The sequence below is a fragment of the Melanostigma gelatinosum genome (genome assembly GCF_949748355.1).
Source record: "Melanostigma gelatinosum genome assembly, chromosome: 11".
Classification (NCBI taxonomy): domain Eukaryota; kingdom Metazoa; phylum Chordata; class Actinopteri; order Perciformes; family Zoarcidae; genus Melanostigma; species Melanostigma gelatinosum.
This window is the reverse complement of record NC_136644.1, coordinates 9422089-9438677: the sequence shown is the minus strand read 5'-3', so window position 1 is coordinate 9438677 and position 16589 is coordinate 9422089. Positions and strand designations below refer to the sequence as shown.

Below are 16589 nucleotides of genomic sequence, written 5' to 3'. Positions count from 1 at the left end.
TAAGTGCGGAAGTTAAGCGAGTTAAGGGTGTCACACAAAATAACGAACAGCGGCCTCCTGGGTGAAAAGTCTGGTGTTTTTAGACCCACTCATCCTCGCTACGCTGACTCTACAAACAGTATGAGACACGTCCACTCCACCATGTGGGGAGGGGGGCACTACATTTGACAGCATGTGACTTTATCCTCCTCTTGTGTTTTTCCACATTTATCATCTGTAACATGCTGTATGATGAATCTTGAAATGAGTTATTTGTGCCTTTTTTGTACTTCAATATACCCAATACTGTCATTGGTTTTCTCAAGAAGATGAGTTCATGACTGTTGTCTTTGTCTAATCTGTATCAACGGCAGCTAAAGTAGGTCGTTTTCGTTTGTTTTTGGCCTTTTCCCTATCAGAACCAACGTTGAACAGATTATAATCGTCTTTGGGGGAAAATGTCAATTTAGGCTTGATAAATACAATTGACTGGTCTGCTTTGTTATTTACGGAGCAGTGAAATGTGTATTCTGGACAAACGGGAGGAAATATTTCCCAGAGAAAAGAGCAGGGCAGGTTAGACTGTGACCAAACAGGCCGTGTGCCCTGAAGCCTCGTCGTAACGCGGGAGATAAGGGGGTCACCCTCCATCTCCTCCCCTTTCTTTCCTCCCTCACTTTAGTCAGGGCACACCGCCATCAATGACCGGCCTCTGCCCTCCTGTCGGCTGTGGTGTCACTGACTCCTCCCCTTTGTTCTTGTCTCTTATCCTGGGAAGACTGTATGTGTGTGTGTGTGTGTGTGTGAGGGGTGGGATTGGAGATTTGTGGGGAGCAGTATAAAACACACACACACACACACGTAGTACACATTAGCATTACGATCACACACAGCTGTTTGTGTCCTGTCTTGGGAGCCGGAGAGGGATCAAGAGGAGGAGAGAGGAAGACAGGCTTCACCACAGATCTGTCATCTTCAGACGGAACGTCACTGATCCCTGACCTGTACTGTTCTGCACCGGACACTAGTAGTGAGATTACTTCATGGAAGTATTTGTAAGTCACTGTGAAACTTTTCAATGTTGTAGTAAGCAACATATTTGCTGAACACATTATTTTGACGTAAAATGTTTCAATAATTGAATTAACGCGTGACAGCAAACACCTCAGAGACCTGGAGGAGACTTCAAGAGAGTACAACTCCATCATACTGATAGAATCATTAATCAGTGATGATACATTTCCAAAAGATAGCATCGTTCTCGTATCTCAAATGATGTTCGAAATGTCAAATATATGCTTGACTTAATTAAGCCCGAGCACCCCCTTTTTTGGGCGCGGGAGAAAGTTTAGCATATACAATCGAAAAAAATGCACTCATCACAAACGAATATAATGATGTTGCACATCAGATTAAACAGCAGAACCTGGGCTACAGTAATATGTAAGCGGTTTGTACATGCTCCAAACTCAACTCAAACAACAACTAAATGAATTACCAAATTATTATATACAGCTGCATCATTCCAAAGAAATAATAATCCTGTAAGTGCTTTGTTTTTAGGCGAACTGAAACTTGAAATTTGTGCTGTGTCCCATCTTTATTTAGTCTTAACCAGTAACATATATACTGATATTTACACATCTGAACAAATCTCACAAGGGTTCCCTTTATTATAACACCACAATTATTCAAATAGACCTTGTGATTGCAGAGATACTCTTTTTAGTGTGGGTCTGCAATTTTCGAGCATGCAGGGGCCTAAAAAATAGATCAGTTTTGAATTGAAGTTATCTGCCCTCGCTGCTGCAAAAAGCGCATGCGTTGAGAAGAAGCCCTTCACTTTAATTGTATTGATGAAATATTCTTAAGACAGTAAAAGCCATAATGAAACGGCGGACAAAAACGATCGTCCTCATTTATTGCCCAAAATGACAAATTACGAGTTCTCACAGTGGACCTCTTGTTGGCTCGAAAGCGATGACTGAAATTGTGCAGGCAATTAAAGGCAGGGTTGGTCATTGAACCAACTGAACAACCCCCATCCCAGTGTTGCCAACTCTTTTTCATTGACAGTAGCTACAGCAAAACTAGTTCAAAAAGTTGCTACATCTCGCAAAAAAAGTCGCCAAGTCGGCGGAAACTGACAGCCAGACTCCTTCAGGCCTCCATCCAAAGCCACCCCTCCCACACACACACACACACACACACACACACACACACACACACACACAAATGATCATCACAAACATAAACAACAAACATGGCTGTTGTTAGTACTCGCAGCTGTTCAATAGCAGCTTGTGGAAGACTCAGGTTACGAGCAATGAGTGGAAGGGCAGGACAACGCACAGGTGACCAGGAAGGTGGACAAGCAGGTGGCCCGTCCAATCAGCATGGTCCAGCTGAAGGAAATGATTATTATTATTATCCTGCCACAGCCACAGAAACTGGAGGTTTGTTTTTCATTGATTGCTGTCAGGACATAATGAGAATATTTCAAAAAAATGTTTTTGAAGCAGATCACCAACCTTTCAATAATAATATTATAGTAAATAATGGTTAAAGAAAAGGAACTGTTGAGCACACCATTGAGCATCATTAAAAACGGTGCATTTGCAAAATGTATGTCCTGATGACCTGGTAGTCCGTCCTATAGGCTGCTTTTGTTTTGTAGCATTTTGCCATGAGCAGTTTGCCGAACGCTCTCATTTAGACTCATGATTCTTCCTTTATGAAGCTCATGCACCATTTGAGAAACTAAATCCTCATCCCATCCATAAAGATGACTTCAATTGAGTTGAGATATGAACGTTAAGAGGGCTCAACCGGTAACACAACAAGTGTTTATCCATCCCGGGACAACAGGTGTTGTTTCAAGGTCTTTTTTTAAGTGGACACCGAAGAGCGACAAATGTGTCTCAGATACAGCGCTTCAGTCCTTGAATCTGGTCGTGTGGAAACTGAAGACTCGGATGGGTAAACCCCCCCCCCCCAATTTTGTCCACGTTAGATTTCACCGAGACGCTCTGTCGCCTTCCTGAGGCCAGATAAATAAAGCATCAGGTGACCGGGGACACTGCAGAGAGGAATCAAAGTCCCCGTCTGAGGTCAAACTGTTGCTGTTTGACGGACGGCCAGTTGGAAACCTGCTGCTTGAGGGGGAAAAACGCAGCGCGAGTGTGTGCGTGCGTGCGTGTGAGAGAGAAAGAGAGAGAGAGAGAGAGAGAGAGAGAGAGAGAGAGAGAGACTGGAGCGGGCACGTCTGCGACTGCGTCTGTCCAGGAAACTCTCTCTCTCTCTCTCTCTCTCTCTCTCTCTCTCCCTATCACACACTCTCGGGAGCAGCGCTTTGACGCACCACGCAGAGTTGGATTATAGTATTGCGCGCTGGTCTTTCACGGGGCTTTTTTTTCTCCTCCCTCGCGCTGCCTATACCGTTGCCACTGACCGGCTATTGATACATGATCGGATCGATCAACATCTGTCCACCACGGTGACCTCTGCTGAGCTTCTTTTTTTTTTTTTGGTGGTGGGGAAACTAAGCGCCGCTTGCCGCTGCCTCCTGTCCGGACGCGTGTTGTGAATTAATAAAACAAGACAGCCTCACCTGGAGCGCGCGCGTGTGTGCGCACTAAAGTGTGGGTTTCTCTGGATCGGATCAAGGCTCGAGGTGTTTTAACTGGCTTTGGTTCCGCACATATACACCTACACACAAACCGGGGGGATTTGGGCACCGCATGCCGGGGACATGTGGAAGTTTGCGCCGCTTTAGCGCAGCCAGAGAGCCGGTCCGCCGCCTCGTCGACCTCCCTTCTGCCTGCCCAGTGGGGACCAAATTCCCGGTTCACAGCCATCAGGCATCGCAACCTCTCCGAGGAGACCCAAATGTAAATTCAGAGCGAGAAATTTCGGAAACACACGTCTGAAAAGGGGGGGGGGGGGGGGGGGGACAACGAAAAGGACAGCATCCCGTTCGCGCCACAGAGTTTGGTGAGCTGCTTTCGGGGGATATCGTGGCTTTTATTTTTTTCAACGCCATTGTGTTTTCTCACTATTTTTTTTGTGGGTCCCACGTTGTGGCCCCCCACTTGCCGCAGTGATGGTGGGAGCTCTGAGCCCCGCTGGCCCCGGCCGCTCCCCGGTGACCGCGCTGGGGCTGCTGGTGGCCGTTCTGCTATCGGTCCTGTCCGGTGGAGCGGACGGACAGCCCTGCCCGGCCCAGTGCTCCTGCACGGGGACTACAGTGGACTGTCACGGCCAGGGGCTCCGCAGCGTGCCCAGGAACATACCCCGCAACACGGAGAGACTGTGAGTACCGAGTGGGAGCGGGGAGAGAGAGAAGCCTTAACAGCGCAGTTCGGCTTCAATCTGCGTATAACATTCCCCAAACAATTGCAACACACTTCAGAGCAAAATATCTTTAGAATATGTTTATTTGTCTGCCATATATAAAAAGTGTGCACTGACATTATACTCTTCTTATAGTCGATGTAATAAAGATGTGCCTCACCTGAAGGTTTTTATGGTCATATAATGTTCCTATATGTCTTTTTAAACCTAAATATGTTTTTCTGTCCTTTTATTAAACTGCATGCTGACGGTAGTGGGAGGATTGTTTCCTTGGGGACCGCGTCTTAATAGCGCAGGGCTTTACATGAGAACTAACACGTTAAAAACTGCACCAGGATCTGTCAATTCAGCTCCATGCACGTGCTATTTTGTCACATAAACTGTAAAAAAAAATAAGAAAAAATGAAAAAATAAAGAACACGTGAGTTCTAATTGCTGCGTGTTTGGATTCGTTGTCGCCGAACCGCGGAGCTGAAGTTCGGGTGCGCCGCTGCATGTCGCGTCGGTGGTTTCGCGCTGTTGCATTCACAGCGCAGCCTCCGAACCACGTCGGCTTGTCTGCAGACCCGAGCAAGTTAATCAAAAACGGATTTGGACAAGTGGGCTTTGAGTTAAACAGGCCCGCGTTTTATTCGCCGGAGACCCCTTGATGAAATGAGAATGTGTGCGTGGTGCAGCCTCCTCAATCTTCCTCTGACGCTCAAATGACAATCCACGCATCGTCCGCAGCACACCAAGTAAAACAAAACAACCTTCAGTTTGTTTCTTTGTCCTTGTTTTTTATTTTCTATTTCATTATCATATCATATCTCATGCAGCCTAATCACAGTCCCTCTCTTGAACATTTTCTCCTCCCAGGGATCTGAATGCAAACAACCTCACTAAAATCACCAAGGCGGATTTGGCAGGACTGAGGCATCTGCGAGTGTTGTAAGTGTCTTCTATATTTTATTTTTCTCCTTTCTTCTCTCTTCCTTTTTGCAGATGGAAAAGAAAAACAAAAAAAATTCGCCTTGCAATTCAAACAACTCCCCCAACAACAACAAAAACCCACAACACACAGTTCCCAGTGGTCAGACATCGTGGCTCATTCATTCAGCAGCCCTGGAGCTGCCGCATGCGGCACTGCGTCGAGAAGAAGCGGCGATTTCATTGAGTGTGTGCGTGCGTGTGTGTGTGTGTCCAAACAGAATAGCGGCGGCACCTGTTAATGCTGTCGCGTTAATCTGCCAGTGGAAGTGTCAGGAGGGGTTATTTTAACCACCGGGCAAAGAGAGGGAAGGAGATAGCGGTCGTTAGGTGTAACCGCGGAGGGAGGAATGCATGCTGGATGGGAGGGAGGGTGCAAGGAAAGGAAAAGGAAAGAGAGTCAAGTAAGAACAAGTTTCTCTCCTGGGATGAGTCCAGGTTAAGAGTGGAACAGGGATAGCATGCTTTTATTGTGTTTGTGTGTGCATGCGCGTGCTATCCAGCTGCTATAAGTGAACGTTGGGAAATACACATTTTTGGAATTCCTCCAGAGATTATGTCTTCGATTGAGCATGTGTTTGTGCGCGTGTGCGATACCAGTCTTCATGCTAGGGTGTTATTTAATCCTACTAATAATGCTTTTAATACTAAAATCCTTAACACCAGCCGTTTCATGTGTTCCCTCGCCTCTGAATTTGCGCTTTTGAATTACAGCTGCAACAATTAGTCAATGGAATTTTACATTTTTTTTATTAGCAAGCACTGTCAAATTTCGGTCCTTAAAGTGCTAAATTCGCAATTCCCTCTGGGAAGCAGTGTTCCAGTGTATGCGTCCAGGGCTTTTATTGTGAAGGCTAGAGCTGGAGGAGAGGAAAAGCGGAAATGGGCTGCTGTTGAATGTGTTTGAGAAGAATAAAGTTGGCGCCATCTTGATGCAGACTACGGAGCCCTGTGTTATTATTTTATTACCATTATAAAGTACAGGCACAACTTAAGTCCTGGCTACTGTATTGTAATGCTACCATCTTTAAACAATACAATTATATTTAAATAAAACATATAATTCAACATAAAAACAGTACAGGAGCTGTGTGTTGTGATGAACCCTTTAAGCTCTGTTAGCACCACTAGCTAACCGTGTGGAGGCAATTAAGAGACTGCCCCAGGCCAAAAATACTAAAATAGAACACGGCGAAATCTTTGGTCGTCAGTCCAAGACATTCGTACTAGATTGCGCAATCTGACAAGCCCTTGAATTATAGCTCTTGAATTACTGTTTTAGCACCTTTAAAGCAAACAAAGCCACAAAAGCTTGGAAGTACTTTTTTTGTCAGATATCCAAGTCAGTCAGTGAAATATCTTTTGGTTTTGGCCTGTTAGTTGGTGAAAACAAGCATTTTGAAGGAGTCACTTCGTGCATTGTCAAAGGTTGTCTTCAGTATATTTCGGTTATGAAATGAATTGTTAGCTGCAGCCCTAATGTCAATGTTGAAAGTAGTTATATTTCAGTTCCATGAGTGTACACCATACTGCCCATAAAATGTGTGTGTGTTTGTGTGTGTGGCTGCTTGGCTTGGTCAGCACAGTGCTCCTGGGGGAGTTGAGCTCGTGCAAGTGAATGAGTAGTCAAAGCTCTGTGGTTAGATGGAGGGTAAATTGGATGACAGATGAGTCCAACTGATGGGCCAGTTTTAGAGTCAATTCTGGGGCTCCCATCGACCCGCCGCTGATTGTCTCTCTCTGTTGCTGTTTCAACATTCCATCACTTTCCATCTCCACCAATTGTTTTTTCTTCTTTTTTTTAATTCATACCCGCTGCCACATACCTCCTCCTCTCCCTCTCCTCTCCAATGTCAATCTCTTTGCCTCCTCTCTCGTGTCTCACTCTCCTTCACCTTCCCTTCCTCCTCACTCGCTCTTATCTGTGGCACCATCATCTTTCTCCTTCTCTCTGGCCTCTCAAGGTGTCATCGCACAAATCACTCTGCCAGCTCAAGCACTCCTTCTTCTGTCCAGTGCTTATTGTCTCGCTCTGTCTCTCTTGTGTTTCTCTCTCAGGCAGCTAATGGAGAACAAAATCACCACGATTGAGAGAGGGGCCTTCCAGCACCTGAAGGAACTGGAGAGACTGTGAGTCGCACTTTTGGATCGAAGCTGCCGCCACTTTCTCCCTGAACACCTGTTCCTTTTGAAAATACTTGAGGATGCTTGCGCTTGGAAACTGAAGCGTACCAAGCAGATACACGTTTATTTTTTTATATATGTGGAAATGCACGTATAAACATAGGTGACAGATGAAAGAAAAAGCACACAAAAAGGGTACACGAGGCACCAGAACAACTTCAATACTCGTCATCGTAGATTCGACAAGTGTGTGAAGCTCTTCTGGAGGGATGATCATTGTTCCTAAAGATGTTCCCTCATTCGCTGTTTTGGTTATGGTGGTGGTGTTTCATGTCAAACCGCAACACCGAGGATTGTGCTTTGAATACATGGTGAATGGTGGGCTTGTGGAAACATGTCATCAACTTGTGTCATCCATCTGCTGCTATTTTAAAATGCGGCAAAAAAAAAAGCTGGCACTGTTTTATTTTTTATTTCAATCGAGCTCAAAATGTTTCGTCAGCCAGTGTGTTCTGAATCATTTCATGGACTTTGATTTCACCCGTTTGGTTTGTAGACGTGGGTTGTAGCCGTCGGTGTGAATTCGGTCCTGAGTTTCTGACACTCCCATCATTTTGACGCCGGATCATCAAAGCTGAAAATCAGTTGGCCTGTCAGATTGCGCAATCTAGTACCAATTTCTTGGACTGACAACCAAAGATTTCGCCATGTTCTATTTTAGTATTTTTGGCCTGGGGCAGTCTCTTAAAGGTGTTTGAGACCAATTCTCTCCAGTAAGAGTGCCCTGGCTTTGAAGAATATTTTACATGGTGGCCAAACGGTGGAATTACAATTTCCCGGGTCCTTCATGTGATGCCATGGGGCCCAAAAAGACTTTGTCTGGTAGACTTGCATTGGGAAAGATTTAGGAAAATCAACTTCCTAGTACAAACACTCGTATTTTCATCTGAATTCTATACCTGGAAACCAAACTTTAGTTGCTTAATGCGCCACTGAGCAACTTTTATAGGAATTAAGGAGTCCCCTCCTCCGACACTGTATCCAATTCTCCTTATACATCAATGGTCTTGACCTGGTGGCGTTTTAGCCCCTCCCCCCCCATTTGTGTGTCTTAATAAATGTTTAACCTGACCGTCATGATGTGCGGCTGCCAACGTCTAACTCCAAGAGGGAAGTTTTGCAATCGAGTCACGGTGCAGTGGCTGAGTGAACAGCCAGAGGTTGTTATGGCGTTGGCCGGGGAATCACTGGCATTCAGCATCCGACCCTGAGGCAGTTATGGCATAATTAAGTCTTGGTAGTGTGTGAGAGAGTGAGACAGACGGGGGGATGCAGACCCCTGACTGCTGATATGTCCATTGTGTCGGCTGTCAACTTTGCTTGACGTGCGAGCCGTTCGTAGACGTGGGTGTTTGTGTGATAAGCGGCCCGACTGCCAGCCAATGACACACTGGAATGCAGCAGGCTGTGACCGAGTCTGAGGCTCAGAGACAAGCTTTTAATTAAAGGCACATAAAAAGAAATATCTGCACCGCTTACACACAGGTTTACAAAAACACAGACATCACCTGAAGACACACAGAGATATCCACCTGAACACAGACGCACATGCAGCACTAAATCGAATGAAGGTTAGTTCATCGATAGCTGTTTTGGGTGAATTCTTCAGCAGAGGCCGGGATGAAATAGGATGAAGTGTCACGATCCCCCTGGCTGCTCTAGTCTTGGGCATGTCGTGCCTGGTTTCCTCTCCGCTCTCCGCTGCCCTGCGGCTGCTCTTTGTTGACAAAGCGAGAGCTGCTCTATATGCGACCATAAGGAATCTGCTACTCACGCTGGGTTCTGTCCAGATAAGCAGCTCTGGGAATTCCTGCCCTGAGGTGCACACAAAGAGGGCAATATTTCACTGTTTCACTGCGTATGGTCCGGCTTTAGCAGTCAAGTTTCTGTGCAAAGAGATGGTGCACTCTGGTGAGTGTAGAATATCATGTGAGCACAGGAACACACTTGCACATATAATGTAGACTACGCTGTAAACACCGGGAGCAGACAAAGTTTCCGTCTTGAATCTGATGGCAACAAACGCCTCTGACAAGCGGCTAACTGTCTGACACAACATGGCTGTTTCTCTGGTGTCCTCGCGAGGGGCTTTCAACTCTAATTCAGCGTCCCTGGCGTGGCATGTTCACAAACACAAAGGTGGAGACGGAGTCATCAATGCCCCCCACCCCCCCCCACCCCTGCAGGCGCCGGACAATGGCACGTCTCCGGAGTCTGGAGTCTCGGGGGGCTCATTTCAAAGGCCTCCGTTCTCTGAGGGTCTGGAGGGGCGCCTGCTGGGCACCGCTGCCCGGAGGAGAGTGCCCTAAGCTGGCCTGACGGATCCGCAGTGACTGCCCCCCACGGTGGTGGAGAACGGTTCCTCTTCTCACCCCCTTTTTTTTTGCGACAGGCCCTGCAGGGCTGGGCCGGTTGGGGTCAGGTGTGGGGCAATGGCTGTGGGGGGTGGAGATAGGCATGTCACAACACACGTATGGGTATGGACACACTCGTGCATGCGCATTAACTTGCGCAAGGCTGCTCTGTCAGTACAGGTTCTTATCTTCACCCCCCCCCTTACAGCCACTCACACTTCATTCACCCATCTCGTTCTCTCTCTTTCTCTATTGTCCCGCACCGAAAGGAATGTCATACATTCCTCCCTCTCTCTCCCTGTAGATGATGAAGAAGAGAAACGTCCTGGTCCTCTTATCCTCCTCTCACTGGTTTATAGTCCTCCTATCCAATTCAAAGCCCGCGAGATCGGAGAGAAGCCACACAGATGCAAAGAGAAAGGAAACAGTAATTACAGGTATTGAGACTCTGCGGTGAGATAAAGCCTCAGGTGATTAGCCTGTAATTGAGTGATGGCACCGTCACAGATTATTTCAGTGGCGATGAATAGCTGTGTACAGGTAGAAAGATAATGAAACCTCAAGCTAAGTGATCGAGTTGTAATATTTAGACAATGTGACTATCAGGAGATAATCGCAACAGCGAGGTTGGAAAGCAGGATATGGATTTCAAAGTAAAGTGCTGGATAAGGGATACATTATGTGTATAAACGTTTTTAATTCTTATTTTTATTGAGTGACTGAGCTTGAAATCATCTGCCCGCAAAACATTTTAACTACTACAACTGTGGTGTCTAAAAAAAAAGGTAATTTCTGATCGATTTTTTGCTGAGGGTCCCTGCAGCTGCCAACTTGTGTTATATCTGTCGGTAAACAGTTGCTCGAATGCTCAAAAGTTCAGGGAAAAAGCTCTTCAACGGCGCTGAATGTGATCGATTTTTGGATTTCATTGCTGTGTGTTTTAGGCCAGTTACGGGGTCTGTCACGAAATAACAGATATCAGATTGGAGCGTGTGAAACTCTGGTGGATGGTGGTTCACTGCAATAGAAATAGAATAGAGACGGTTTCTCTGGGTCACGGAAATGTCCACAAGGTTTGGGATATAACTATGGTAACAGTACTGTGTGTGTGTGTGTGTGTGTGTGTGTGTGGTGTAAAATGTGTATTGTGGAAGCAGTGGCATCGCTGGACTAATAATTGGATTCTGAGGTGGTTTGTTATTTCCTTCCCTGCCAGCCTGTAAACCTGTAGTACCACACATCAACAAGGCCGTGAGGTGTTAAGAGTGTGTGTGTGTTTCTGTATTTTATGTTTGTGTGGCTATGCATGTGTGTGTGTGTGTTTACTGTGTGGTTTGCAGCCCTCCAGCATCTGTTTATGATGGCAGGGATTATCACCACGCTGCAGTGTGACATGAGCTCGTTGGATCGACTCTCACACCTCAGACTACTGGCGACTCAGTCTTCATTCACTTTCAGCCAGACTCTGATTAATGAATCACGACTGTGGGAGTGCTCTGAGGGTGTGTATGTGCACACACGCGCACACACGCACACACACACACACCCACAGAATGATGCATTCCCTCAGGGCCATGAAACGAACCACTATATATCACTATTGACGACTAGATTGTTTCAGTCAGTCGGTACCTTTAGATGGACATTAGAGGTTTTTAGTACAAATCCTTAACGCCGAACCTTCAAGCCGAACTGACTTTGCTGAGTCACCATCTTGTTCATGTTATCGGTACCTAAGTTTACACAAGCTGTTTGATATTTGAGCAAATCAAAGTTACTCATAACAATGATGCCAGATATTTCATACATATTTTAAAGAAACGTTTTGGGCAGATCTTGTTTGTGCGGTCGTCAATGACGAAGATAAATCCACAACAATTTTGATATTAAATAAAAAACTTCAAAATGCATCATGTAATAGTATCAAAACAATATCTGGTTCCACTTCTTCAACTGTGAGAATGTGCTGCTTTTTCTTCGATGTCAATGTAAATTCAACATCTTATGTTTTTAACTGTTTGACAGACGTCATCTTGGGCTCTTGGGCTTTTTTTCGAGCTGGTTTATTAAGTGGAGTGGCTGAAGGAGTGACCTCATTAGACTTGAGCTGTATCATCTGCAGAGGTTGTTGTGACATGAATCAGTGCTGTGAGGTACGGCAAAGATCTTCTCTCCAGATATAAGTCATTTCATATCTCGATAAGGACATGTATCACGACACAGCATGCTTTCTGGTAATATAAATACCTGACAAATGAAAAGTACTCAGCATTTTCTCATTTAATTAAGAATGTCAGTGCAAAATGTGAAATGAGAAATTTGAGTCGGTATGCTTGTTGTTATCAATGTAGACGATGTGATTCGATTGAAAGACAATCAACTTGTCCTCCATATAACGGTTCGTACGACATCTTACAAAAAGGTTAATCCTCATTTTCCGTGGGTTTTCCTAGATACGATATCCAGCAACCCGTGTCAATTTACGCTCGTTACAAGCATACGGTATTTTCAAAATAAACTTCCGTCTTCACAACTTAGTTAAGTTTAGGAATCACTTTTTGTTTGACCCCTCCACCGCCCCTATCACCGGCCCCGTGTGGGTCCCTATACTTCGTTCGCTCGCGATTAGATGCATAACATACAAAATAATTTTGTGGGAATTTCTAAGAATTACGGAGCATTCTTTTTTCGAATGTCGGCTACAGCTTTGAATGTTGGACAAAAACAGAATGTGACTCATCGCCCAGCCCGAACATGAATGCTTCATTATCATTCAAATTAAAGCACAGACATAATTGCTAATTGCTTCATTGAGTGCGTGAAGGCTAATTCATAAAATGATGAATCAGTCATCGATTTCATGAATTAGCCTTCAAGCACTCAATGAAGCAATTAACAATTATTTCTGTGCTTTAATTTTGCAAATGCGTCCCAAAGGAGGCGGAGTGAACAAGTTACGCTTTCCTCTCTAAGGGATAATGAAGCATCGACGACTGATTCATCTGTCTCACTTTACTTTTATGACTCTAAATTAAGCCGGACATGGTGGTTAAGGTGTTAACATATAATGAAATAATCTGAGAAAAATGTGCGACACCTTAGTGGAACCAGACTGGTTCTGGTGCTTCACTATCTTTACTTCATTCGCTCAGTCTCCTAGTCTGACAGCATTGCATCTATTTTAAGAGAATGAGCTCATACCCCCCCACACCTCCCCTCCGTCCTGATCCCTCCTCCCCACCTCCAGCACGTGCACTCACCCAGGGGAGGTCTTGCCCACTAACGCCCACGGCTGGGCAGGGCCCGCAGGAGGAGTGCGCCTCTCCACGGGACCACGTGGGGCTCTTAGCCGCCAGAGCCGGCGTTAACGGAAGAGCGGTGAATAATTCAGGAACACCGTTCTGCGGGACGTTAAATATTTAAGCAGCCTGTGATGTAACCGCGGAGTGCGAATGGGCATGTCCGCGAGCACGTTTGTGCACTTTGTGGGTGGAACATGGGGACAGAGGGGCTGACGTTATCAGTCCTCACCTGGTGAAGCAGGAATAGGTGAAGGACGAAGGTTAGGCCATTGAGAGACTTGAAGAGAGGTTTTGAATAGAGTTCTGTGTTTGGGTAAAGTCCGTGGTATTTCTTGAATCTGTGTGTTGTGTAAATGTGTGTACTGTCAGTGGCTTTTCTTATTAGTTTGAAGTCACTCCTTCATCCGGCCTCCATCCTTCATTTTATCCTTTCCTCTCATCATTCTCCTCCAGTAGCAGCCGGCGGGGCATACGTCTCCGGGCCTGTCAATGTGTGTGTCTGCGTGTCAGGGTTAAACTGTTTCATCAGTGTGTCGCTCAATGTGTCACTCCTCTGACTCACATTAAGGCACAACCACACACACACACACCACACACACACACATGCAAACCTCTTCAATCCACTCAACCAGGGTTAAATGATCGCACCCAGACTATTAAACTCTTCTGTGTGTGTGTGTGTGTGTGTGTGTGTGTGTGTGTGTGGGTGCGTGATGACGGGTTGTTGTGAGTTCTTCCCCTGTGAGGGCCTTGTTTACTCAGTGGGGTCCTTTTCACACATTCGGTAGCCCGGCCAGACTGCCTGTTTGTTTTTCCCACATCATCTCCTCTCCTTCGCCTTTGTGGTAAAAAAAAGAAAGAAAAAAGCCCCCCCCCCCACACACACACACACCTCCCCTTCATTTGAACCCCTTCTCTTGTCTTCTCCCCCCCTCGCCTTCCCTTAGTCCTTCTCGAGTTCACTGTTTATCTGGCACCCATGTTGCGCCTCTTAAATCAGGGCTAAACCCGAAGTCTGTTTTTTTGCGTTTCCGTCCATGAACATGTTTTTAATGTCTCCATCAATCTCCTCGCTCCTTGCATGCCTCCTCTAACTATTGTTACAATCAAAACACATGCAACCTAATTTGATATGATGCTCAGGAAACACAAATCTCACCTTAAAAAGCTAATCATACGCACATGTAACCACTTCGCCCACACTGTCTGGAAGTGGATACCGAGAGTTTATTCCCCTAATTTATGCTGTGTTTTTCCAGGCGCCTGAATCGGAATAATCTGGCCGTCTTCCCCGAGCTGCTTTTCCTGGGAACGACAAAGCTTTACAGACTGTAAGTGCTGTTTTTTTATTTCTCTCTCTCTCTCTCTCTCTCGCGCTCTCTCTCTCTCTCTCTCTCTCTCTATCCATCACTCTGCATTGCTAACTGAAATATTGTTCCTTTTCCTCACGGGCCTGAGATCATACAGATGAATTGTTGCGATGGTGCGTTTGTGTGCATCCCCCACAAGCTCGTGCAGGTCACAGACTTATGTTATATACATACTGATATATGTGACGGACGTTGTGAACCACGGAAGAAAATATCCTGTTTCCTCGGTGACGCAGCCGCGTGGTCTCACTCTGGCTGAAGGAGCGAGGGAGACGACTTTACGTGGCCCTCTCCATAGAAGCCAGTTCAGTAGCTGATGGAGATTAGCACTCCAACAGCTGCTGCCCACTGGGAGAGACATGTGTGTGTGTGTGTGTGTGTGTGTGTGTGTGTGTGTGTGTGTGTGTGTGTGTGTGTGTGTGCGGATGGAGAGGAGAAAGTGAGCATGCCGGATCAAGGGAGACATAAGCAGCGAAACACAGAAACAGTTTTCTCTCCTGAAGTTACACTTCGCAGGCGGTTTCAGTTACAGAACATAAAACGTTCCAGTTTGCCTCCAAACCGGTGAACTGCCGCTTGTTGCCGTCGAGCCCCATCCTCGCTCTCAGGCCGAGCGTCTGCTGAAGACTGTGGGAAATGCCTTCCCGTCACGGCCGTTTGTGGTCCCGGGGAATAATTATGGTCACATATATTTATACGTGTGGCTGAATATATTCATCTGAAACAATATTGAAATGCTCAGATGATTCAGAGAGTGTGTGAAAGTTGTTTATGTTCTGCGGCCTCTACGGCGGTTGGCTGGGCCTCGACCTGTCGTGTCTGAGGGCGTGCGTCTGTTTTTCTGCATGTGTGTGTGTGTGTGTGTGTGAGTTTCTCAAGGCCAAGAGTTGGCATATTGCTCAGCGTGTGGGCCGAGGTAAAAATACAACTGGGATATACTGCTCTCTGCTCAGCTGTCGCAGACAAGCGGCCTCTCTCTGTGTGTGTTTCGGGTCCCTCATCTGCTGCACGTCTTCACTGAACACACACACTTCATACAGCATAACAGCATTCATTATGGTGTGTTAGAATTGTTGTTGTTTTTTACACAGCCAAATATAGTACGATATAAATCAACTGTAGACAGAGAAGGAAAGAAAACTCAAGAGAAAGTTGCTAAATGACAATCAGGAAAAAAAAACAACTTGCCAAGCTGGCGCCTTTGCAGCCACAAAAGCTCCGAGCAGATCCGTCAGACGTTACGGGAGTCATTCAGAATGAACGTCAACCACGGAGGCTCAGCCAACAGTATTCGTGGTCAATATTCTTATGTCTACTTCTACACCCCCGACAGTGTATTTTTATTTTGAGAAAACACAACAAGAAACCCTTGAGAACCTCCGAAGTGGAATCTTGTTCGGTTTTACGGCGAGGTCAGAAGGTATGTGTGAAACCGGACCCACTTTGGTTCTTGCGACAGTACTGCTATAAATGAACACTTGCTTAACCTGCTGTTATGAAAATGATGTTTTCACTCTTTTGGGGCTTTGGAAAAATCAGTGTGTTTGTGTGTGTGTGTGTGTGTGTGTCAACATTTGTTTTTTTACAAGTGTGACAGTTATACTGACCTGGGTTTGCATCCTCTAGGTCTATGACATTTGGTGTTTGGTGACGTCAACTGAAACACAATTAGATTTTAATAGCCGATAGATTTTGATAACAATGGACTTGGTTATTGAAAACTAAAACCACGATCTTAAATTTGCTGAGTTCAGTTCCTTTAATGAGAAGGATTACAAATAAGTGCATGCACTCCCCTTATGAACATGTGTATTGGCTAGGGCTGTGGAAAAATATCAACATAGCTTACTATCGCGATATTATTTAAAACGATAAAGTATCGATATGTCCCCGACTACGTGTAAAAATTCCTTTAAAATGTCCTTTAAATTGCCTCGAATCCCTGTGTGTGTGTCAAACAACCTCCTCCTCCGCTCCTGCAACACGAGATGTTGCCGATTTCCTTCAATGCTAAGGCCAGCGACCTCCCGGCCTGTCACATGATTCGGCCAAAATAGGGCCGTGGATACTATGTGCCC

General features: G+C 45.7%; 1 protein-coding gene across 3 annotated transcripts in view; it reads left to right on the top strand.

The window, feature by feature from the left end:
- Positions 1 to 3938: 3938 nt before the first annotated feature.
- slit2 (slit homolog 2) overlaps positions 3939 to 16589 on the top strand; it is an 84778-nt gene continuing 72127 nt past the window's right edge. For all 3 annotated transcript variants that reach the window (XM_079278651.1, XM_079278652.1, XM_079278650.1), the window contains exons 1-4: positions 3939 to 4290; positions 5191 to 5262; positions 7360 to 7431; positions 14401 to 14472. In XM_079278651.1, the coding sequence (XP_079134777.1) occupies positions 4082 to 4290; positions 5191 to 5262; positions 7360 to 7431; positions 14401 to 14472 (425 nt within the window). In that variant the 5' untranslated portion in view covers positions 3939 to 4081. The remainder of the gene's footprint in view (positions 4291 to 5190; positions 5263 to 7359; positions 7432 to 14400; positions 14473 to 16589) is intronic.